This window comes from Hemicordylus capensis, chromosome 6 (genome assembly GCF_027244095.1).
Source record: "Hemicordylus capensis ecotype Gifberg chromosome 6, rHemCap1.1.pri, whole genome shotgun sequence".
NCBI lineage: Eukaryota > Metazoa > Chordata > Lepidosauria > Squamata > Cordylidae > Hemicordylus > Hemicordylus capensis.
Genome location: NC_069662.1, coordinates 47,860,744 through 47,885,370, shown reverse-complemented (window position 1 = coordinate 47,885,370; position 24,627 = coordinate 47,860,744). Strand labels below are relative to the sequence as shown.

Below are 24,627 nucleotides of genomic sequence, written 5' to 3'. Positions count from 1 at the left end.
CGGTGGGGTCACTGCCGGGCGGGGGGTGGTGATGGCGGGGGGGTTGCCCCCTTGGGGGAGCCACCTCGGGGACAGCAAGGGCGAGATCCAGGTCTCCTGGCCCAGGTATTTGTATGTGGGGGGCCATTTAATAGTGGGGCTTCTGTTTTAATTTGTCCTGGGTAAGATAGTCTTAGGATGTGTCTGGGCTTACCTGGAGATGGGGAGACAGGGGTGTGTCCACTGACTGTGGGGCAGCCATTCTGGTGTGGTGGGGGGAACAGAAGAAGTAACACTGGCAGGTCAGCGGGCTCTTACAGGGGAAGGGGACTTGGAAATCTAATAGCTGTTTCCCCTTCTGGCTGTCCTGCCAGCTCTTTGAACTTGGGGAGCAGTGCCAACCACCCTTGGAACCTCACCTTGCTCCTCTGTAATGCCAGGTCGGTCCAGAATAAATAAGAAACCATCCATGATTTGATTCTGGATGAAGGTGCTGACCTGGTATGTATTACAGAGACCTGGCTGGGGGAGGCTGGGAGCCCAGTGTGGTCCTAGCTTCTCCCTCCAGGGTACTCTGTTGAGGAGCGGGTGAGGGTTCGTGGGTGGGGAGGTGGAGTGGCTGTGGTCTATAAGAATAACCTTTCCCTTACCACGATCCCTGTTAGAGTGTCATACCATATCGAATGTGTGTACTTAAGTCTGGGGACTAGGGATAGACTGGGACTTCTGTTGGTGTACTGATCGCCCCGCTGCTCAACGGAGCCCCAAACTGAGCTGATGGACTTGGTCTCGGACTTGGTGTTGGAGTCCCCCAGGCTTGTGGTGCTGGGGGACTTCAATGTTCACTTTGGAACCGATTTGTCCAGGGCGGCTCAGGAGTTCATAGTAGCCATGGCGACTATGGGCCTATCCCAAGTGGTCTCGGGGCCGACACACATTGCTGGTCACACACTTGATTTGGTCTTTCACTCGGATCAGGGTGGTGTTCCGTGGGTGGGGAATCCTGTGATTTCCCCATTGTCATGGACAAACCACCATCTGTTTAAGGTTGGACTCACAATCACTTCCCACCTTCGCAGGGGTGAGGAACCTATTAGGATGGTCCGCCCAAGAAAGTTATTCGATCCAATAGGATTTCAAGAAGCCTTGGAAGGATTTAGTGTTGGGTCTGCTGGTGATCCTATTGATGCCCTGGTGGAGAATTGGAACAGCAAACTCATCGGGCCAGTAGACATGATTGCTACTAAGCGTTCTCTCCGACCCGCTTCAAAAATGGCCCCTTGGTATACGGAAGAACTACGGGGGTTGAAGCGGCGAGGTAGACCACTGGAGCGCAAGTGGAGAAAGACTTGGCTTGAATCCGACAGATTGCAACACAGAGCTTGTTTGAAGACCTATGCTCAGGCGATACGTGCAGCAAATAAGCAATTCTTTTCTGCCCGTATTGCATCCGCAAGTTCACATCCAGTGGAGTTGTCCAGGGTTGTGAGAGGGCTAGTATGTGCCCCTCCTCCCTTGAATCGGAATCTGGAATCATTGATTACCCGCTGTGATGTGTTTAATGAATTCTTTGTGGAAAAAGTCTCTTGTATTTGGGCCAACTTAGACTCCATCTCCACAATTACTTCAGCGTCTGATGTGGAGCTGTCCAGCAACTCCTCTTGTGTGGTTAGGTTGGATCAGTTCCAGTTTGTGACTCCTGAGGATGTGGACAAGCTGATTGGAATGGTGCGGCCTACCACCTATTCTCTTGACCCTTGCCCGACGTGGCTTATACTATCTAGCAGGGCGGTTGTTGTAGAAGGCCTAGTAAAGATTATAAATGCATCTCTGAGGGAAGGTAGGATGCCTCCTAGTCTTAAGGAGGCAATTATTAGACCGCTTCTGAAGAAGCCTACCTTGGATCCCTCAGAGCTGAGTAACTACAGGCCTGTCTCCAAACTTCCGTGGTTGGGCAAGGTAATTGAGAGGGTGGTGGCCTCCCAGCTCCAGAAAGTCTTGGAGGAAACGGATTATCTAGACCCATTTCAAACTGGCTTCCGGGCTGGCTATGGGGTAGAGACTGCCTTGGTCGGCCTGATGGATGATCTCCAACTGGGAATTGACAGAGGAAGTGTAACTCTGTAACTCTGTTGGTCCTTTTGGACCTCTCAGCGGCTTTCGATACTATCGACCATAGTATCCTTCTGGAGAGTCTGAGGGGGTTAGGAGTGAGAGGCACTGCTTTGCGGTGGTTCCACTCCTACCTCTCGGGCAGGTTCCAGATGGTGTCGATTGGAGACTGTTGTTCTTCAAAATCTGAACTTTTGTATGGTGTCCCTCAGGGCTCCGTATTGTCTCCAGTGTTGTTTAACATCTACATGAAACCACTGGGAGAGATCATCAGATTTGGTGCAAGGTGCTATCAGTATGCTGATGACACCCAAATCTATTTCTTCATGTCAGCTTCATCGGGAGAGGGCATAACCTCCCTAAATGCCTGTCTGGAGTCGGTAATGGGCTGGATGAGGGATAACAAACGGAGACTGAATCTAGATAAGACGGAGGTACTCATTGTGTGGGGTCGAAACGCGGGAGACAATTTTGATCTGCCTGTTCTGGATGGGGTCGCACTTCCCCAGAAAGAACAGGTACACAGTCTGGGGGTGCTTCTGGATCCAAGTCTCTCCCTGGTGTCCCAGATTGAGGCAGTGGCCAGAGGTGCCTTCTATCAGCTTTGGCTGATACGCCAGCTGTGTCCGTTTCTTGAGATAGATGACCTCAGAACTGTGGTACATCTGCTAGTAACCTCCAGACTGGATTACTGTAATGCGCTCTATGTTGGGCTGCCCTTGTACATTGTCCAGAAACTACAGTTGGTTCAGAATGTGGCAGCCAGGCTGGTCTCTGGGTCATCTAGGAGAGACCATATTACTCCTGTTTTGAAGGAGTTACACTGGCTGCCGATATGTTTCTGGGCAAAATACAAGGTGTTAGTTATCCTCTATAATAAAGCCATAAGTGAGTGTCCGTGCCTTGGAACATTGGGGATCTGCGTCCCTGTCTCCCTGGGTTGTTCTGGGCCTGCGCGAAGCGCAGGCCCAGAACAGTCCAAGGGAGACACGACCGCCGACACCAGGCGGCCATGCTGACCAGTTCTACCGCTGCCGGCCGGGTGGGCAGCAATCTGGCTGGGAAAGACGGCAGGGTCGGCGGCAGCAATCTGGCCGGCACTCTGGGAGGCGGGAGGGAAGAGGACACCGGGGCCGGGCGGGCACCAAACTAGCCGGCGGGAACGGCACTCTGGGCGCCACTCTGGGAGGCGGGAGGGATGAGAACACCGGGGCCGGCGGCAGCGGGGCCGGCGGCAGCGGGTCCAGCCCGGCCACGGAGAGCCCAGAGGCAGCAATGGGGCGTCCAACCCGGCGCCCAAGCACACCCCGCCCCCAAACCAAATAAAGCTATAGCAATGGAGCACTGCAACCCTATACTCCGGCTGAGAAAAGCAATCTGCCTGGGCGGGCTGCGAAGCTGCTCTTTATATGCTCAGGGAGCGGACCACGTTGAGAACAACAACAGGGAGCTACAAGGCAAGCTCCAAGTTGTGCTTTTAGGGGCCCCTTTGCTGGGGTTTCTCTCTCCGGTGCCCTGCGCCCTAGAGACGGCGTACCACTGCCATTCCCTGCTCCCGGCGGTGCCTGATCGAGCTGCCAGGGTGCCACAGCTCTCTAGCGCTGGGAAAGGCCCCGCAGAAGCGATTTTAAGGGCGCACCCTATGCTGGAGAGAGATGGAGGATAGGGGCGCCCTGTATAGAGGGCTCTGTCTCCACCAAGCAGAGGCGCTTGCGAAAGCCAATGCATGGATCGGGTAGAGAAGAGGGAGGGAGACAGGACAATAGAAAGATAGAAAGAAGGAAGGAGACAAAAGAGAGAGAAAGGAAGGAAACGGACAAAAGAAACAAGGAGGGAGGGAGGGAAAGCAGGAAACAAAGAAGTAAGAAAGGAAGGAAAAAGAAAGAAATAGAAGAAAAGAATGAAGGGAAAAGGACAAAAAAAAAAGACAGAAAAAAGGGAGGAGCAGCCAACTGCAAAGAGCGAGCCCGTAAAATAAAGAAAAGAGGAAAATAAAAATAAAAAAGAACGATGGGAGTGAGAAGAGGTGGAAGAAAGGAAGGAAAGGAGAGAGGAGGAGAGAAGAAAGGAAGGAAAGGAAACAGAGGAAGAGGGAGAGAAAAGGAAGGAGTGAAAGAGAGAGAGAGAAAGAAAAAAGAAGAGGAGGGCGAAAGAGAGAGGGAGAAGGAATAAAGGAAGCAACAACACCAAAAGAAAAAAGGTTCGAGCGCCCGTTATTTTAACGGGCTTAAAAATACTAGTAACCTATAAAGCCCTAAACAGCTTGGGCCCTGGGTATTTAAGAGGATGTCTTCTTCATTATAAACCCCACCGCCCATTGAGATCATCAGGAGAGGTCTATCTGCATTTGCCACCGGCTCGTCTGGTGGCTACTCAGGGATGGGCCTTCTCCGTTGCTGCCCTCAGGCTTTGGAATGCGCTCCCTAGTGAAATAAGAGCCTCCCCATCTCTGACAATTTTTAAAAAGTCTTTAAAGACGCATTTTTTCACCCAGGCTTTTAACTGATATTGTTTTGATTGTTTTTAACGTTGTTTTAGAATACTGTTTTAAAATTTTTAAATTGTTGTGTTTTAAATTTCTTGTTTTTGTTTTTAATTAATGTTTTAATGTTTTATCTTGTTGTAAACCACCCAGAGACGTAGGTTTTGGGTGGTATAAAAATATGTAAAATAATAATAATATTAAAAATAATAATGTACTCCTGGAACTTATATTTTTCCACAGTAGCTGTAGGGAATGGTGGATTAGCTGGTGTAGAGGGAGTTGCCAGCCTTAATTTCTCTATAGCTAATGAGCACACTCCTCTCTTTCCCTCAAGTTCTAGTCATTTTAGGGCAAGACTCTCTTCCCTCCTGGCCTCAAGCTCCAGCCATTTCAGGGCTTCTTATTTCTGAGCCTGTAGCTCCAGCCTCTTTATTTCTAGCTGTTCTGCCAGCCCCGCTGGAGTGGGATGTCCTGTTGGGTTGAAATCAGGTGAGGATATCTCTGGATCCAACATTTTGCTCTCTGGGACCCACTTTGCAAAGCTGACATTCAGGGACTCTTTGGAACTCCTCAATAACATGCAGTTTGCTCTGCTTCCTAGCTCTACCCCTGACTATCCGTCATTCCTGGTAGCTAAAAATAATAATAAACTGTGTGCCTCTGGTACTCCTCTGACTTGGGGGGGGGGGATTCTGCTCTACCCAGCTACCAATATTAGGCCTTTTGCCTTCCAGACAGGGGGATATAAACTTTCCCTCAAAAAATCTGAGTGCTCCGGGACTCTGGGTTGGCCCCTAGTGTCCCTTGATCCCATCTGTTGCCAACATGTGGTGGGGGTTGGTGTTCAGACCCCCCAGAACTTTCTGGGTGTACCCTGACTAGTATACTGCTGCTACCACCTGTTCACAACCTGGGAAGGTTTTTCTGACCCTTCCCCCTAGGACATACCAGACTGGATCAAACAGGATTCCCAGTCTCCCTCACAGTTTCTCCAAAGACCTGAAACCGTACAATGATCAATTGCGGGGGTGGAGGATTAGATAATTGTGGCCCAGGGGCATCACTATAATAAGGCAAGAGGAGACAGTTGTCTGGGGGCCCTTTGCCTTGCCCCCCACCAAAGGCAAGTCACATGACTGACTCCCCCACCCACGCACCTGCCCGGGCTTCCTTCAGTTGTGTTCATCCTCTGAAACTGATGTGAGTGTTAAGACCTGGAGCTACCAGAACAGCATGTCTTTCTCTAGTACCATTAAATGACTTGCATCGTCCACATTTTAAAAAATTATTTAGTAATTGGTCTGGTTTATTGACAAAGTCTTTAATAACTTTATGTTATGGCTTTTTCTTGTCCCTGAATCTTTTTATTTTATTTTTACAGCGTTACCAATTGGCTTGGTTTATCAATGACATTTTTGATAAAAGGCCCTTTTTTTATTCCATCATAGATTATTACATTGTTCTAGTTTATTAGTTTTCCTTTGCCTATTAGGAAATAAGTTTCTTATACTTACTAACTTGAACACTTTTGTTACTTTTCTGCTCTGGTATTTTTTATTTCCAACTAATCTGATTGGCTTCTAAACAAAGTTTTTGACACATTTTTGGTAGTCTTACTTATTTTTTAAATTAAATTGACTAGAGAAAAACTGTATTTAATTACAGATTACTTCATTCCACTGCTTTCCTTTATCTTTTCTTCTTCTTCTTCTTTTTCTTTTCAGTTTGCCTTGATGCAATCATTCAATACCTTTTGGTAGATAATATGCTGGATACCTGAATAATATAAAAACCAGTGAGATTCAGGTTTAATTTGAAGCTCATAATTGACAGAATGGCCATTTTCCTGATAGCATACCTTTCCCTTTGGACTTTGCTTAAAAAGTACATTTGGTCGGATCAGATAACTCTGATGATAAGATTGTACTTTATTTGTGGATAAGTTTGCAAAATAAGTATGCAAAACTGTTTTTATTTGTGGATATTGTAAGTTTGGATCTGTGTCCTATTCTTTTGATCTTATATTATTTCCATTTTCTTTTTCCTTACTTTTGTATCTTTGTATTCTGAAAACCAATAAAATCTATTAAAAATAATAATATAGGATGATGTTCTATTGTGGCACATAGGTTTTATATATATATAAACTTTGCTTTTTGTTACCACTATTCAGCCTCATTTAAGGTTTCTTTACTTCATGAGCTGAGCTTCGGGGGGGGGGGGGGGCATTTTAAAATCTTGTCTCTGGGCCCACTCCAACCTTGCTATGCCCGTTGTGGCCCTTTCAGCCTAAGGCTTGGGAGACATGTGACTGGGGGCCCACCTTTCCCCACAGAGCACTCATGAAACAGTATTAACAGCTCAAAAGGCCTTATTGTTACAATGGGACATGAATTAGAGCTGGGAGTGGGGGGAAATAGAAAAGAAGGCCTCAGCCCTATTAAGACACCCAGGCAACACACAGAGAGAGGAGAAGAACAAGCTAACACATACTGACTACAAGTACTATCCCTACAATACATTTTGTCCTGTGTCCTTGGGGCTGTTATGCTCCACAGGCCTCTCCTTGGCTCAAGCTGAGTAAGGCCTCCGAGAGAGAGAGAGACAGAGAGGCACTTTACCACCTTCTCTTCTCTCCCTCCTCACATCAAGGGCTCTAAAAACCCTTTGAGGAGAGGAGACACACAAAATAAAAAGAAAACCTCTCCTCCCAAAAAGTGGGGTGGGGGGAGCCAACTTTCAAATCCATTGGTTCCCCTGTGGGAGACCACAGCCAATCACAGGGCTGGTTCATGCTCTGTCCCTGATATCACCCATCCCAGCAACCAGGTCCAGAGTCTATGAACTTCTTGCTCACCACACCAGTTTAAGAGTAAATCAAAGGCAATTGTTGCTTCAAGCCCGTAAACTTTTGGGATTTGGAGAATTTTTTCAGAAAAGTCATCATTCAAGGACAGAGAGGTAAGAGGTTGTTTGTGTTAGGAGCTTGTAGTAAGCAGTGAGTGGGGAGCTGACTTTTCATATTTGTTTCTGAGCAGCTTCTTTCTCCTTTCCACTAATTAAAAGATCTCTTAGAGTCAGTGTGGTGTAGTGGTTAGTAGGCTTGTGCATTTCGATTCGGGTACAAAACGTTTTGTACCCGAAAATGGCAATTTCTGAGGTTTTGTAACCAAAACAAAATCAAGAATTTAAAAACAGAAATTTTTGTTTCCAAATTGAAATGACTGTGTTTCGGACAGAATGCTTTGTTCTTCAGAAAAGCATTGCAATTCAAATTGACTTCTCTGACTCTCTCCACTCCAGCTGAGGCACTGAGTGATTAGCAGAAGATAAGATATTCAAAAAGCTGTTGAGCATGAATAGTTTAGTTAAGTATGTGTTGTATTCAGTGTGACATATTACATATGTTACATATACTTGTTAAGAGATCAGCAATTTCACATTTGAGATCTTTAAGAACTCCTTGGTTGATATCATCTAGTCCAGGCAATTTGTTTATTTTTAATTTGTCAATAAGACCTAGAATTTCATCTCGTCCCTTCTATTTGCCTCCATTCTTCAGATTCTCTTCCTGAAATGGCCTTTCAGGCACACAAGCATATGCCCTTGATCTTCAGTAGTTAAGAGAGATGCAAAGAATTTATTCAGCTTCACTGCATTCTCCTTATCCACCTTTAGCACAACTCCATCCTCCTCTCTGGCCAGTTTCTTGCTTCTACTGTACTTAAAGAACTTTTTTTATTGTTGTCAATATTTTTAGCCATATGCTTCTCAGAGTATGCGTTTGCATTTCTTATTGTCTGCCTCTGCTTGCATTTCTTTTGCCAGAGTTCCTTTTTGTTCTCATTTGTACAAGACCTCTATCTATCTATCCATCGAGTGTGTGTGTGTGTGTGTGTGTGTGTGTGTACACACACCCTATCTGATAAGTGTATCCCTAGGCTGTGTACATAATTTAAAACACAGCAGATGTAAAATAAAAATAAAAAAATATTTAAAATTTTACAGAATAAAAACAAACAATTTAAAATTAAATTTGACTACAAGTCTGAGAAAACAGGTTCATCTTGAGGGCCTTTTAAAAAGCAGTCAGAGATGGAGAAGATCTTATTTTGACAGAGAGCCCTGGGGTAGACACAGAGAAAGCCTAGTCCCAAGTCGCCACTAAACAAGCCGTGGCAACCATGACTGGACCTCTCCAGATGATCTTAATAGGTGGCAGGGTTCATAACAAAGGAGGTGCTCTCTCAAATACCTTGGATCCAAGCCATTAAGGGCTTTATAAGTAATAACCAGCACTTAGTATTTTGCTTTGAAACCTATTGACAGCCCATGCAGGTTTTTAAAAAAATCAGTGTTATATGATCTCTTTGGGTTGTCCCAGAAACCAATCTAACCACTGCATTCAGCACCAATTGTACTTTCTGAACTTCGTACAAAGGCAGCCCAATATAGAGTGCATTACAGTTGTCAAGCCTGATGGTTACCAGCATATGTACCACTGGTTTAAGGTCATTTGCCTCCAGAAATTGGGGTAGTTGACATATCAGCTGAAGCTAATAAACAGAGCTCCTGGCCACTACCTCACCCTGAGAAACCAGAGTGAGTTTTGGATCCAGGATTACTCTCAGGCTACACATGTACTTTCTGGGGGAGTGTAACCATGTAACCCCATCCAGAACAGGCAGATCTAAACCCATCTCTTGCATCCTGACCCCCACCCCCACAATCAGTACCTCCGTCTTATTAGATTTAACTTTAGTTTACTATCCCTCATCCAACCCATTTCCGCCTTCAGGCAGCCATTTAGGGAAGTTATGCCATTTCCTGATGACGTTGACATGGAGAAATAGATCTGGGTGTCATTTTGATAACACCCTGTACTAAATATCTTGATGATCTCTCCCAGCAGTTTCATGTAGATATTAAAAAGCGTTGGAGACAGTATGGAGTCTTGCTTTTAAGTTTCCTTGGCCTTGCTAGTTAACTATGCCGGCATCCTCTTGAATGATGTGATGGTATCTTTTCTGACCGGAGGTATACGTTGTACTCGAGCTTCTATTATTATGGTTTTGAATTACCTCCAATCACTCTGGAGAATTGGAGAGGCTCTGGTGGTTTGCTTGACCTTCCCTTTCAACTTCCTTTTTATCAGTCCCATTCCCCTTTCATTTTTTGTGAAAGTTCCTCTTTGGAAATCCAACCTTGGCAATGTTCCACGTACATATATGCTGACTTTGATTGCGTTGTGTTAACTATTTCCAGTCACTCTTCAATGACACTTAAATCTCCTTTCACCTATCTGGGCTTCTATAGTGCTCTGCTAATTAACTGGGGGTAAAAATTACAACCCCCTACAATAACTCTCAGGGACTTTGGGGTGAATCTGGCCGATATGTGAACGAACCCCCTCCATTCTGGAAGATATTCAAGTTAAAGGGCTTTAAAAGCCCTATGTGAAAAACTTCCTGGTGATTTAAATAATGATTTAAATCAATCCACCCTGTGAAAATAACTTGCATTTCCCAATGCAGTATTTTTCTGTCTGGAAAATACTCTGCCTATACATGAATTAAAAAGCTACTTGAATACTGTTCTGAGCAACTGGGAGGAAAGATAGGATATAATTCTATTCAGTCTGCTGAATTTAAGCAAAACAAGACAAAACACATTTCTGACACCACATGCCTAGGAAGTTAGGCAACATTTTTCAAGAACAGCAGTGCGAAGAGCTAAAGAATTCAGCTGCAAAAATGAAAGCAGCACAGAGTGAATCTCTTGACACAGGAAGAGAGCAATCACTTATTCCCCTTTTCCCTGCTAAAGACCTGAAAGCACGAGAGATTACACGGTTGAGAAGACAAAATTTCTTAAAGCCAGAGAAACTTTTCAGAAAAGTAATCAAGAGAGGTAAGAGGTTACCTCTTACAAGAGAGGTAAGAGGTTACTTGTGTTGAGGGTTTGTACAAGTAAGCGGTGAGTGGGGAGGCTGGCTTTTCATATTTGTTTCTGAGTGGTTTTTTTCCTCTTCCAGCTGCCTTAGGAGGAATCTCTGCATGTCTAATAGTAATCAGTAGGCCATGTAAGAGCAGAAATTATGTTTCTTCAAAACAGCCCCAAACTAACACATTTGTGTGCCCCTCTCGTCATTATACAACCCCAGATTAGGAAGGCCATTTAAAAGGATGCAAAAAATATAAAAGGTGGTGTTTTTTTAAAGACAGGCTATGGCTAACATGAAATTTATAACAAGTATAAAATGTAGGAATCAATTTGACAGGACTTTTTAAAAGAATTCAGAACTGCACAGTGGTATGTGAGTGTAATGCACATGTGTAGCAAGCACCGCTATAACACCCATCTGTGTAGCTTCCTTTTCTGTGCACACATACTGTCTCGAGTCACATTCCATGACATTTAGAAGCCTAGATAGAGTGAGAGGGAATCCTCAGAACTGGGAATTTAACAGCATGTGCAGACAGGTTTTATGGTCATTGGTGAAGACTCTGTAAGGAGCAACAGGGGCATAGCTAGGGGAGAGGGGGCTTGTGTTTGCCCCTCTCTCCAGCAGCTCCTTGGAGTGAGGGAGAGAATGAAGGAAATAGGGAGGAATGAGCCAGGCAGTTCTCAGGAGCAGGGATGTGCATGAGCTGTTTGTGCTCCCTGGCAGGGCGGGGAGGGGTACCTATAAAATGCAGGTAAGGAGCTCCTTACCTGCTCACCCCCACCCTGCCGCTTTCCCCCCACCGGCACTCACTTTAGAAACATACAATGCTGACCACACAAATGACTCTGTGCGTCCATGTGCATACCAACGGCCATGTGCATACCGACGCCGTGCAGCGGCTGCAGGAAGCAGTGCTGCAGCCCTACATGGCCGTTTCTAAAGTGAGCGCGAAGTGAGTTTTCTTTCTGCCAGTAAGGAAATGCTCCTTACCTGCATTTTAAAGGTACCCCTCTCCGCCCGTTGAGCCGGCTCAAATGCCAGTGCTTGAGCTGGTTCACTGCTTCAAAAAGGAAGTGCCAGACCGGCTCATGCACGTCCCTACGCAGGACCCGGGGGGCCCGGGTTCTGTGAACCCATCCGCTCAATTATAGCTATGCCACCTAGGAGTAACCATGGTGTCTGCAGGGACCCCTTTGGAAGGGGAGGAGAAATGGGTATGCTTGATAAGGGTCTGGGTTCTAGAGGAGCCTGGACAACTCATTTTATTTCCCTTATTGTCAGTCATTTTTTAACATCAACGTATTCGAACATAATACAACTTTTGCATGACTTGAATTTTTGAACTGCTCAAACGTTCTTTTAGAACTGCACTTTTTAAAAACGGTATGTTTTGTGTCTGCTTGCACATTTTTAAAGCCCTACATTTTTTATTAAGATTCTTCAACCTGAGAAAAAGAAGTATCCGTTTTGTTATTTAGAGTAACGTTTTAAAAACTCATAATCACATTTGGGAGGAAGGAGATGGTGTTTCTAGGCAATGTTTGGCTGTACAGGTGGCTCTCCTTATTCACGGGGTTCCATTCTCACCAATAATCACGAATATGGAAACCGTGAATAAAGAAACCCTACCCCTACGGGAATCCAGGGATTGTTTCCCTCATAAACATGAAGAAGTCTTAACTTAGTTTAACTAAGATGTTATTCAGAAACAACTCAATTTTTCTCCTTCTCTTTTCCTTCCCTTTTCTTTCTGACTCCACCCCCCCACACTCGCTACAGGATCCCCACTGGAACTAACTTCTAAAATTACAAAATATAAAAGACTACTAGATAGAATACAACAGCTCCTCACTCAGGGTGAGGGCCAAAAAAGCAGGAAGGGAGCAGAAATAAAGGCAGTAAAGAACAGTACACTGCTCTCTTGGAGTGCCCCCCAAATTCTCTGATTTTTTCACTTTAAAAATTGGGGGTTTTGAACAAAGTAGCCACAAAATGGCTCTGTGCTTCAGAACAGTGACCAGAAATGATGTCAGTAGTCATTTCTGGCTACTCAGGAAACATGGATAGGTGAAATTTGCCTTTATTTCCTGCCACAGATAAAGAAACTGGGTTTCTAAGACCCATCCACAGATAGAGGAAACCACGATCAGCAAAACCACTGATAACAAGGGTCTCCTGTATGCCTTTCAGGCTCAGGCCTGAGGCTACATTCTAATTACAATTAAATATTCAGTGGATTAAACCACTAATTCAAGCTAGCAATTCCAGCTGTGACCAAATCAGTGTGACACACTGCTGCTCCCTGTCTGCACACTGTTGAGATTTGCTGCAGATATTAAAGTTGGATTCTTGTTCAATTATTTCTAGAGAATAAGTAATTACTCTGCAACACACACACCTAAGAGGGGGCACAGTCAGGACTTGTCCACACAACCACTTCTACTTTCAATTAAGTGCCTTGTTCCAGTCAGTATCGACTCTTAGCAAGCACATGGACAGATTCTCTCCAGGATGATCTGTCTTCAGCTTGGCCTTTAAGGTCTCTCAGTGGTGCATTCATTGCTGTCGTAATCAAGTCTATCCACCTTGCTGCTGGCTGTCCTCTTCTTCTCTTTCCTTCAACTTTTCCCAGCATTATAGACTTCTCAAGAGAGCTGGGTTTTCGCATAATGTGTCTAAAGTTTGATAGTTTGAGCCTGGTCATTTGTGCCTCAAGTGAAAATTCTGGATTGATTTGTTCCATGATCCATTTGTTTGTCTTCCTGGCTGTCCATGGTATCTTCAAAAGTCTTCTCCAGCACCAAAGTTCAAAAGAATCAATACTTTTTCATTCTCACTTCTTCAAAGTCCAGTTTTTGCATTTGAATTGAATTGAATCAATTTATTACAGCCATAGGCCATACAGAGAACATACAAAGATTAAAACAAGATTAAAAGCAAAATATGCCAGCAGTAATAATTATCAGGACAAAACAATAGCTCCTAAGAATTAGATCTTAAACAGGATCTTAGTCTAATAGCGACATAAAAGAATTTCGCCACCACCTTAGTAACCTCATTATCTTGATCCTCAAGACAAAAATTCAAATAAAAGGAGTCAGCTCTTCCTGGGAATTGCTATAATAGAGGGAATATGAGTTTTTCCTAGTATCAGAGTACAGGGAGCAATATAACAGCACATGAGAAACTGTTTCAGGGAGGCCTGTACCACAAGGGCATAGGCCAAAATCTGACGATCCCTTATTAAATCTTTTTTCCAAAAGGGCTGAAGGCAGCACATTCATACAGGCCCTAGTGAAAGCTATCCTAAACTTTAAAAAGTGTAGGGAAGTTAAATATTTAGCACCTCTATTCCCCGAAGGGAGCATGATACCAAAAAATAGAGGAGAGCAGGTCCTATTTCCCCTAGAAACAAGATTCTGGTGCTCAATGTCATGAAGGCGTTGCATAAGTGTAACCTTCGCCTTCTCATTTCCCATGAGTAAAATTTCAGAAGGAGATAGACCCATTTGCAATATTTTGTTGTTGACATATGACAGCCAAGGGCTAGGAAAGGAGTCTCTCCATAGAAACAAAAAATAGGAGGGCTCCTGAATATCCAAGCAAAGTTTGATCCATCTGGTGAAAGTAAGTTCCCATGCTTTAAAAAAAATAGTAAGGGATCCAGTTCCAAACATAATGCTGAGTAAGGTACACATCTGGGTACTCCAAAGATAGCCCTAAGAAATAATGACTGAACCGTTTCCATCTCTGATGTTACTCCCTGAATCCAAAGTGGGATGCCATAAAGTAATTGAGCTACAATCTTTGCTCGAAAAACCTGGAGAGCCATAGGTATATACTGGCCTCCTTTGGAATAGTAGAATCGCAGAAGAGCATTGAGAGTTTTACGAGCAATAGAGATAGAATACAATCTTTGAGATTTCCAGTTAAGATTATATTGGAAATGTATACCAAGGTATTTGAATTTATAAACCTGCTCGATATTTTCCTTATTTACCACCCACTTATAAAGTTTCCTAGCTTTAGTGAAAACCAGGACCTTAGATTTCTCATCCTCTCTAATAAAAGCCTTGGTGTCCGTCCGTGGACGGACACCAAGGCGTGCGTTCGTGCCTCCCTGGGCTGTTCTGGGCATGCGCAAAGCGCATGCCCAGAACAGGGCAAGGGAGACACAACCGCCAGCACCCAGTGGCCATCTTGGGCGGCCAGAAACAGCTGCCCCGAAGAAGCCGGGTATGCAGCGGCGGGGGGAACTGGCCGAGGTGGCGGCGATGCCGCCGCCTCGGCCAGAGGGCGCAGCGCGGCCGAGGCCTGGCCACGCGGCCGAAGCCGAGCAGGGGGAAGAGGCGGCAGGGAAAGCCGGCCGAGGTGGTGGCAGAGCCGCCGCTGAGGCCTGGCGGCGCCGCCAGAGCCAAGCGGGAGGGAGAATTTGGGGCCCTTGCCCGGCCCGGCCGGAGACGGCCTGGCCAGAGACTGGGTCGTGGGGAGGGGGAAAGAGGCAGTGGTGGGCCCGGCCCGGCTGCGGAGGCCACATGCGGAGCGCACAACTCTCCTAGCGCCCGTTAATTTAACGGGCCTAAAAAAAACTAGTAGTTAATAAATAAGTTATTGTCATTGCAATAATGGGCAAAGGCTGCCAGCAATCTAAGGAGACCAAGACGGGTCTGGGACAATAACACTGCATCATCCGCATATAGTACACTGGCACATGAATGTCGGCCAATTTCGGGGCGTGTGAATCTACCATTTCTAAACACTGCGCTAAATCATTGATAAAAAGATTAAACAATGAAGGGGCCAGAACACAACCCTGCCTGACCCCACGAGTGGCAGGGATTGAATCAGTTAGAGCCCCATTGGGAGCATATCTGACTCGGATAGAAGAATTGACATGGAACTGCATAATCAGGAACAACAAACTTTTGTCCATCGAGGATTTCCCAAGCTTAGACCACAATAATTCCCTAGGAATTAGATGAAACGCAGCTTTTAAATCCATAAAAGCTGCGAAAAGTCTACCCTTGGGAGCACTAGAGTATTTACATGCAAGATGGTTCAGAATCATACAGTGGTCAAGTGTAGAGAGACCTGCTCTGAAGCCTGCCTGTTCGGTCCCTAGGATCTGCTGATCAGAAATCCATGATTCAAGTTTGGATAACAAATAAAGGGCATATACTTTGCCCACTACCGAAAGCAGGCTAATGGGCCCTTAATTAGACGGGTCAAGACGGGAACCCCGTTTGAAGACCGGGACCACTATTGCTATTCTCCACTTAGCAGGGGAAGATACCTGTACTGTTTATTGAAGTAAACCAATTAGCTAAGACTGGGGCCCACCAATCCACATTGGCTATCAAAACCTCTGGAAGAATAGCATCAGGACCTGGAGCTTTACCAGTTTTGAGACGGCTAAGTAAATCAGCTATTTCACCTGACATAACCGGAGGCCATAAGGGTAACACCTCAAATGAAGGTGGCACAGAGAGTTGCGTGGGTTGAGCATCATTATAGAGAGCATAAAAGTGGGATTCCCATGTTCTAGCTGGAATCCTGCATAACATATTAGAATGGTTTGCCACTGAAACAATTTTCCAAAAAGCATGGCTGTCTTTTTGGTTCCCAGCTATACTACTGGAAAATCCCTTCACCTATGAGTTGTACCTATACACTTATTCAGTGGGTTTATAAATTTAATTATCACAACCAGAGCCAGTGTTGGAACTTCACAGAGGTTTCCACCAGTGCTCCCTCTAACAGATTCCCAGATGTTTGTTTGTTTGTTTGTTTGTTTAACATATTTTTATACTGCCCAAAACTCACGTCTCTGGGTGGTGGTGGTTGGCCACAACTCCCATAATCCCCAGATGAAGGCCATTGTAGCCAAGGATGCTAGGATTTGTAGTCAACTACATCTGGGAGTCACTGTTACAGGGAACTCTGGTTGGAAGCAGTGTGGCAAGATGCCATCCTCCCCCTTACACAGTGTCTTGCCATGCCAGATGATGCCATCCCGTACTCTCTCTTTCCCAGGCAGTGCACGCCTTCCCTTTTTTGAGCAGCCTATTAGCACCGCTGCTGCTGCTTCTACTCCCCAGATTTGTTTGTTTTTTTAAAGGAGAGGGGTGTGAATGAAACAGAAGAGGAAGTGTGTGGCAGAGAGTAGCCTACTTCCTGCACACACTTCTGCTCATTTCTTTCTGACCTTTAAAAAACCAGAGAGCAGAATAAGAAGAGGCGAAGAGTGGCCAGGCTGGGTAAGGGGAGCACCAGGGAGTGGAGAGTGGCCAATAGCAGTAGGCAGAGGCAGCAGGTGCAGGCAAAGTAAGAGGAGAACTAGGGGTTGGAGGCCATCTAACAGAGGCAGGTGGGTGCGGAGATGCCCCCCCCCACTAATTCTCTACCCAGTAGCGGCCGGTGAGAGCGCCGGTGGAAGGGCAATGAAAGGCACCTTTAAGAGTAAAAGAATAGGTGCTTACCTCCACTCTCGCCGCACTTGAATGCTGCTCGGAGAAGCAGCGTGCCATCCAGCACCCCCTGTGGCAGGGGATCGCCTCCGCCACTCACCTGGCTTCCACGGAGCCAATCCCCCACCCACGGCCAGGTGAGTGGCGGTGGCGGAGGCAGAGGGGCGTAACTATAATAGGGCAAGGGGAGACAGTTGTCTGGGGGCCCACTGCCATGCCCCCCCCCAGAGGCAAGTCACATGACTGACTCCCCCAGCCACGCACCTGCCCGGGCTTCCTTCAGTTGTATTCATCCTCCGAAATTGATGTGAGTGTTAAGACCTGGAGCTACCAGAACAGCATGTCTTTCTCTAGTACCGTTACATGACTTGCATCGTCCACAATTTACAAAACCTTTTAAAAAATAATTTAGGATGATGTTCTATTGTGGTACATAGGATATATATATAATTTTTTACTATGCTTCTTGTTACCACTATTCAGCCTCATTTAAGATTTCTTTACTTCATGAGCTGAGCTTCAGTGCGGGGGTGGGCGGGCATTTTAAAATCTTGTCTCTGGGCCCACTCCAACCTTGCTACACCCCTGGCTGGGCAGCATGCTGCTTCTCCAAGCAGCGTTCAGGTGCAGCAAGAGCAGAGGTAAGCACCTATTCTTTTCCTCTTAAAGGTGCCTCTCACTGCCCCTCCACCAGCACCCTCACCAGCCGCTACTACCTCTGCCTCCAGCAATCTACTGTCTGAGGCAGCTGCCTCACTCTGCCTCATTAGTGGGCCAGTCACTAGGTGACCTCCCTCAAGGCCAAACTGTAAGTTTTGCTTTTGTGTAGGAAGAATGTTCCATAAGGCAACCCAATCATTGACCAAGCAACTGGACCCAGATGGAGGATTCAAACCAGTACGCAGCCTTGTAGATGAAAAGCATTTCCGGCCTCTGTGCTTGGTCCAAAAGAAGAAAAAGAATGCATGGTGGCAGAAGTGCCCTTACCATAAAACGGAATTCAGGCTGCAAGATGTGCTGATATCTGGAGACAACACTCCAAAACTAGGTAATCTTCCAGACTCATTGTTTTTCACACATCATTTGCAGAGCTGTGTGCATGCCATGATGCCCATGATTAGGAGAGCCCTTAAAACCTATCTGTTTGGCCTGGCCTTCCAGGCTTTTTAAATTGTTGTAAAGGGTTTTAATGTACCTGGTTTTTCAGGGTTTTTAAACTGTTTTTATTGTTTAACTATTGTTTTATGGCATTTTAAAATCTTTGTTTTAATTGTTGATTGATTTTAACTGTTTCATTTTATTTGTAAACCACCCTGAGCCATTTTGGAAGGGCGGTATAAAAACTGAATAAATACGTAAATAGAATAATAATAAATAAAATTCTGCAGGAACACAGAGAAATGCAGCACGTAGCATGAGGTGCAGAATTCAGCTTTCTGAGCATTTTCGCTTTCTAGAAGTAAGCTTCTAGCCCTTGCAGCAGCAAAGATATACTTCAAAGTACAAGCTGCTTCAAAATACCGGCTGAAATCTCAGAAAGCAAAGATCAACAAAATTTTCAGTCATTGCCAGTGGGACTTCAGTATCCTTGCTCTTCACCCCTTGACTAGGTACATTAGCAAACATTCTGCAAAACAGCAGAAATGTTGCAGACATGCACAACTTTAATAATGTATACCAGTCATAGATTTATTTATTTATTTAATACATTTCTATACTGCCCAAAACGCATGTTCTCTGAATTTAGCATTTCTTGGCACAGAATTTGGACTGCCTGGGCAAAAAATTATTATTTTTAATACATGCAAAGACAGACACACACACATACACACTTGTTTTATTAGGTACTTCATTATTACAGATTTTTCTCACTTTTTTATCCCTAGATGTCCAAGATTCAGGCCAGTTCACCATTGTGGACCAGCTAGATGGAAAAGTGGAAGGGGATTTTAGTGGCACTATTGATCTAGCTACCATAGAACTGAAAGGCACTGGCAGTATATTCCATGCAAGGTCTGTGAAAGTGAAAAAAATACACATCTGCTCCCAACGGCTTCATTCTATAATAGAAGAAGGGTAAGACTGGAAGGAAAAGCAACTATATGGATATCCACCTCACATACCCAACTGAAGAACTCTGCAAAATTGTACATTTGCAATTTTAATCCATGTGTGCTCAGCTTCCAAAGCAACTACTGTATAATCAACTTTCCAATTCCAGTTTCCAGATATTTTCCATTTAGCCACTTTAATCCAAATGTATGAGAGGAAAAGCCAATATTATAGGGCTGTACACTGTAAAAACATTTCAAATGAAAATGCATTTATTAGATTATAGGTACACAGGAAGCTGTCTTACACCAACTCAAGACCATGGTTCATCTAGCTTAGTACTGTCTACTCTGACTGGCAGTGGCTCTCCAAGGTTCAGGCAGGACCCTTTCCCAGCCCTACCTGGAGATGTCAGGGATTGAACCTGGGACCTTCTCTATACAAGGCAGATGCTCTTCCACTGAGCTACAGCCCTATCCCATTATAGATCATTACACACTATAGCTCATTAATAATGTATTTAGCTTTTAAAGACATTGGCTGACATCTGGACTAAGCATGCATCAGTGTGCCGGGAAAATGTGCTCATGATGCTGAGAGCTTCTTTAGCTCTGCAGTGCCAAGAGCACAGGGCGGCAATTTTCACCAATAATTCCTTCCTCTGAAAGTACCTGGTACCACCTGAAAATATGTCCCTGAGGGTTGTGCAGGCCTCTGGGACACATTGTTGAGTGATGAAAGTGGCAAAATCACACACGCACACACTCACCCCTGTTCATCACACTGTGGTAGCCCAGAAGCTTTCCACAAGCGTGAGCATTTCTTTCTGGTGCACTCGCACACACTTAGTCATGTCATTGCAATTTTATACAATCTGGTCTATGGTTTATATGGATTCATATATCCCACTTTAGGAAAGTCAACATGTGTCATGACTTCATTAAACAATCAAAGAAGTTCCAAAGGGACCTATATGTGATCACTGAGGCAATAGAGACTATGGAAGAAACAAAGTTTGAGGAATCCAGCCAAGCAGAAGGAAGCATCTTTTCTGAAGTCTATATCAAACTGAGAGCAACGGTTAGATTTTAATTTTGACTGAGCATAAAACAGAAGAGGACAGAACCAAAATCCCTTCTTCCCCTGTTTTCTTGTTTGTTTGTTTGTTTGTTTGTTTGTTTGTTTGCTAGCCAACCCCGCACAGAGCATCTGTGCGCTCTTGGGGGCCGGCGGTTACCTCTTCCCCCCCACCTTCTGCCCTAGTCTCCACTTCCAGGCCCAGCCACCTCTCCTCCCCACCGCCACTTCTGCCCCCCCTTCTCCCCCACCCCCCGGGCCTTGCCTCCATGGCTGGACTGGGCCCACCGCTGCCTCTGGCCTATTGCGGCCAGACCTGCTGCTGCCACGGCGACCAAACCTCCTGGGTGCACCTCAGCCAATCAGGCCCGTCCGCCACCCAGCCAATCAGCTGGGCGCTGGGACGCACATTCCAAGGCACACCCAGGAGAATTATATATATAGATCACATTTATACCCCGCCCAAACTTACGTCTCTGGGCGGCGGCTGTTGTTCTCTAGTTCTATAGTCTCTGGGCGGCTGTTGTTGTTCTATTGTTGATTCAAGTCTTGCTTTTGCATTCTAGGGTAGAAGAGATATTAAGAAAACAATTAGTATCCCAAAAGGCTCTATTCTGGCATTCAGAACCAAGCGACTATTAATCAGAGAGGGATACTTAGGTAAGATACTCTTTCCATTAGAAGTCTATACACATTAGCTGACATCCTGACTAAGCACACGTTGGGTGCTTCTGCGAAGAAGCACCCAAGCTGAGGAAGGCTTCCAGACAGTGGAAAGCGTAGGAGGACAGGCAATTTCACCTTCCCCCAGAAATGCCCTGCATCACCTGATTACTACAGGTGATGTTGCTGAGAGTTCAAACGATGAAGACTCTCTCTCCAGTTTTTTGACCACAATTAGGCATTCAGTTCATGGTGTGGGTGGGGGAGAAGATTTTTTATTTCTAACATAAACATGCAATGAAAAATCTTGTGCAAGGAGGAAAAGGGGTGGATAGCCATAGCATAACCTGTGGAGGAGTGGTAGGTGGTGACATATATGGGGGGCTGTTGATCCCCAAAGGTACACCCTGCATGCTCCTCACTTCTACACCTGAGTGCACTTTTCTTCCGGTCCTTACCTTATGCAGTCCTTTCCCTGCCCAGACCAGTTGATCAATATTATGACCTTCACCTCCTTTAATTTTTTTAATATAGTTGTTCTTGTGCAATAGTCTTTACAGAAAGAAGCTTTCTCCCCATCCCCACCACTTATTCTTTTGCAGTAAACCAGAAGTGCAACAACATTTCAATTTTTAAAAAATAAACAGGATGTGTTGCTTTCTCTACATACATTTTAGGATGTGGTGAAAGTGAGAGGGGCAGTGGGAATGACTGAGAGGGACCACGACCCACAATGCCATTTTGGTGCGGACAGAAAATAGCAGGATGAACCAGTGCAATAACTGCTATGTGCAGATGCCCAAATATAATTCCCATCGGCAGTTCTTCTGCAAGCACACTGAACCTCCTGTCAAAAAACACCTCTGTCTGGAAACACCCAATATCTTGAAACAGAATGCTAACTGAAGCAGAGGCTTTGCAGGATCAGGGAGAGTTTCAAAGGAAGGCAGATGTTGATGTAATAAGGCCCATAGCTTGGCCAAGGCCTCACGTCCCCCAGCAGAGTCTGTCCCCTCGTGTTAAGTTGCTGGGAACTTAAAAATGATGGTGCTGGTGCTGGTGCTGGTGCTCTAGCCTGAAACCTCATGTTATGATGCTCCTGAATGGCTTCTGACTGTGCCCTCTGCCTTTCCCACTGGGAACTCCTGGTGGGGTGTGGGTGGGAATAGCCTTGGGTGATGGCTGCATCACTTGGACTCCAAAAGGTCTGAGCTGCCCCACCCAGACTCAGAGTCTAGTAACTCGTTCTCCTCTTTGGGGTAATCTTTGAGGGCAAGGGACCACTACAGTCTCCAGACTTGGTGAATTCAGGGGACCTCCCAGGCTGATGATCCTAGTTCAAGGGTCAGAATATGAGGAATTATTGACAAGAGGGTCCAGAAACCAGGTCAGTACACCCTGATGCAGGCCTGCTCAACTTGGGCCCCCCAGCTGTTTTTGAACTACAATTCCCATAATCCTCAGCCACAGTGGCCAATAACCAAGGATTATTGGAGTTGAAGGCCAACATCTGCAGGAGAGCCAAAGTTGAGCAGCCCTGACCTAATGCTTATGGTCCCACCCATCCAGTTCTTCTTGAACACTATGGTGGGATTTAAATCAATGCTTAACTCATTCTAAATTGGCAAATGTTGTGATTAACATTTCAGTGCCGAGCCAGTCTATGTGAAGGACAAGATTAGAAGCACAGCATGGTGGCAAAAGACCAGAGCAATTATGGGTTTCTGAGGACCCAGGGGAAACCACCAAGAGGTGGAGATGTGGTAGAAGCACAACTGGAAGGGAAGTATGGGTTGCAACAGGAAGAGAAAAACAGAAGGACAGAAGAGGGAGATGCAGGCATTGGTGTGATGAGTCACTGTCTTGTGTGGGGCAGTGGTTTTAAAGAGGAGGGGGATGAGGATGTTGTGGGCCAGTTCACACAAACACCCTAGCTATAGCTATTTTTGCTTTCTTACTGTCCAGAGGTACTTTCAAGGGGAGGAGCTATGAGTAACTGGTGAGAGTGTGGCACAGCCTTGGAATACATCAGTGGCTAAAACATGCTTAATTTACTCTGGGTAGTGCTTAGATGATCTCTCAAAATGTAAATATTAAAAACATCTCCAAAAACGTTCACAGATCTGACCCTTTAAATAAATTAGTTACTACTATTATTATTCCCCTTTATGCAAAATATAACTTTGATCTGTTTTTGCAGGCATTTCCCACTATCCAGATGACAAAACAGCAACCTTTCGTAAGCACATTTTAGTATTTTCATTTGACTTTTTAAATGAACACTCAGTGATAGAGGTGGTTTGCTGACACTGTTGCTGCACTCAAAAATGCAAATGGCTGACCCAAATATTGTTCACGCCTGAGGTGATGTTTAGGGGGGAAACCAGACATTTCTGCTGGCCTTTGACAGTTCAGTTTGAATCAGGGGAAAGCTGGTTATGATAGACCGAATCCTATTGGCCTAACACTCATGTTATTACAAACAAGTCCTTGCCCTCTGGCAATCTGCCAAACAGCTTTGAAATTATTTTTAAAATATCTGATTTGGGACAGGCAATGGTAAAGTGAAGGACTAATTTGACCTTTTAAATGAACACTCAATGGTTCATTTGGTGGCTTGCTAGCAATAAATGACCACAGTTTGATGAATGTGAACGGTCCCATTGGAAAAATCTTACTTAGGCATTACTAAGGTATCAATTACTGTAATAAAATCAGATTTCCTAAGGAAGGGCGATAGCTCACACCGCAAAAGGAGTTGGTGGAAGGTGCTTTGAAATACAAAGTCATTTGGGCCTCCATATCTAAGGAAATGTTTGACTAACAAGCAGAAGGTTGCCAGTTCGAATCCTCACTGGTACTATATCGGGCAACAGTAATATAGGAAGATCCTGAAAGGCAACATCTCATACTCCGCGGGAGGAGGCGATGGTAAACGCCTCCTGTATTCTGCCAAAGAAGACCACAGGGCTCTGTGGGCGCCAGGAGTCGAAATCGACTCGACGGCACACTTTACTTTATCTAAGGCTGAAACCAATAACACCCCCAAGCTGCAAACCTGATCCTTTAACAGGAGGGTTTTGTCTTCTTAATAGATGTTTCAGAAGGAAAGGCGAAAATATGTCTTAAGGATTGCATGCTATGAATTCCTACTCTTAAAGAAATTGTGTAATTGTAAACGGTATTTACAATAGTACAAAATATAGCAAATCCTATCAAACAGAAATATAGTGTATTGTATGCAGAGAGCAGGCAAGGAAGCAGGCAGACAGGCAGGTCATTCACAGAGGTCATATGATGCAGCAGCAGGGAGGAAACACACTTAACCAACATCTCACACTACTTGTATTAGCAGTGCTTCATATTCTCCGTCCAACATCTCTTATTTTTTTCATTTCAGAAAGCTTAGACTTTTGTGCTGATAGAGGTAACCCTTTTTTTGTTTTGTTTTTTATGTCCCTACTTGACTTCAGGGTTCAATTTCATCAGTTCAATATCAGCTAAAGATAGACTATTTAAAAAAAAATACAACCACCAGCAACTGACTTTTTAGGATGAAGAAAGGTGCTTGTGTTTACAAACACTGAAGGTGGCATGATTAAGTCATTGTTACACATGTTATAACAATGATGTGTGCACACAATGTTAATTTCTGAGTGGACAGGTTTTTCATGTTTTATACACTTCAGAAATCTGCAAAACATGTTCAGACAGGAATAGGAGCAAGAAAAAAAGTGGGTGCACACTATGAGCAGTGACGGATCTATCTTGCCACTTCTAGCTCTTTTATGATGTGTACAGATGTCAGTTTAAAGGCGGATGCACAACAGTTTTTCCTCCAGGGG

General features: G+C 45.0%; 1 protein-coding gene across 11 annotated transcripts in view; it reads left to right on the top strand.

The window, feature by feature from the left end:
• Positions 1-24,627, top strand: part of GSDMA (gasdermin A) — a 34,810-nt gene that overhangs the window by 253 nt on the left and 9,930 nt on the right. For 2 of the 11 annotated variants that reach the window (XM_053259106.1, XM_053259113.1), the window contains exons 2-7: positions 17,820-18,038; positions 18,877-19,066; positions 19,957-20,122; positions 20,686-20,779; positions 22,983-23,021; positions 24,183-24,209. In XM_053259106.1, coding sequence (XP_053115081.1) covers positions 17,825-18,038; positions 18,877-19,066; positions 19,957-20,122; positions 20,686-20,779; positions 22,983-23,021; positions 24,183-24,209 — 730 coding nt within the window. In that variant the 5' untranslated portion in view covers positions 17,820-17,824. Of the gene's footprint in view, positions 1-4,910; positions 5,066-5,160; positions 5,777-6,300; positions 6,461-7,385; positions 7,538-9,401; positions 10,513-17,819; positions 18,039-18,876; positions 19,067-19,956; positions 20,123-20,685; positions 20,780-22,982; positions 23,022-24,182; positions 24,210-24,627 lie in introns of those variants that run through there. The other 9 variants (XM_053259107.1, XM_053259111.1, XM_053259110.1 and 6 more) reach the window with 9 other exon arrangements.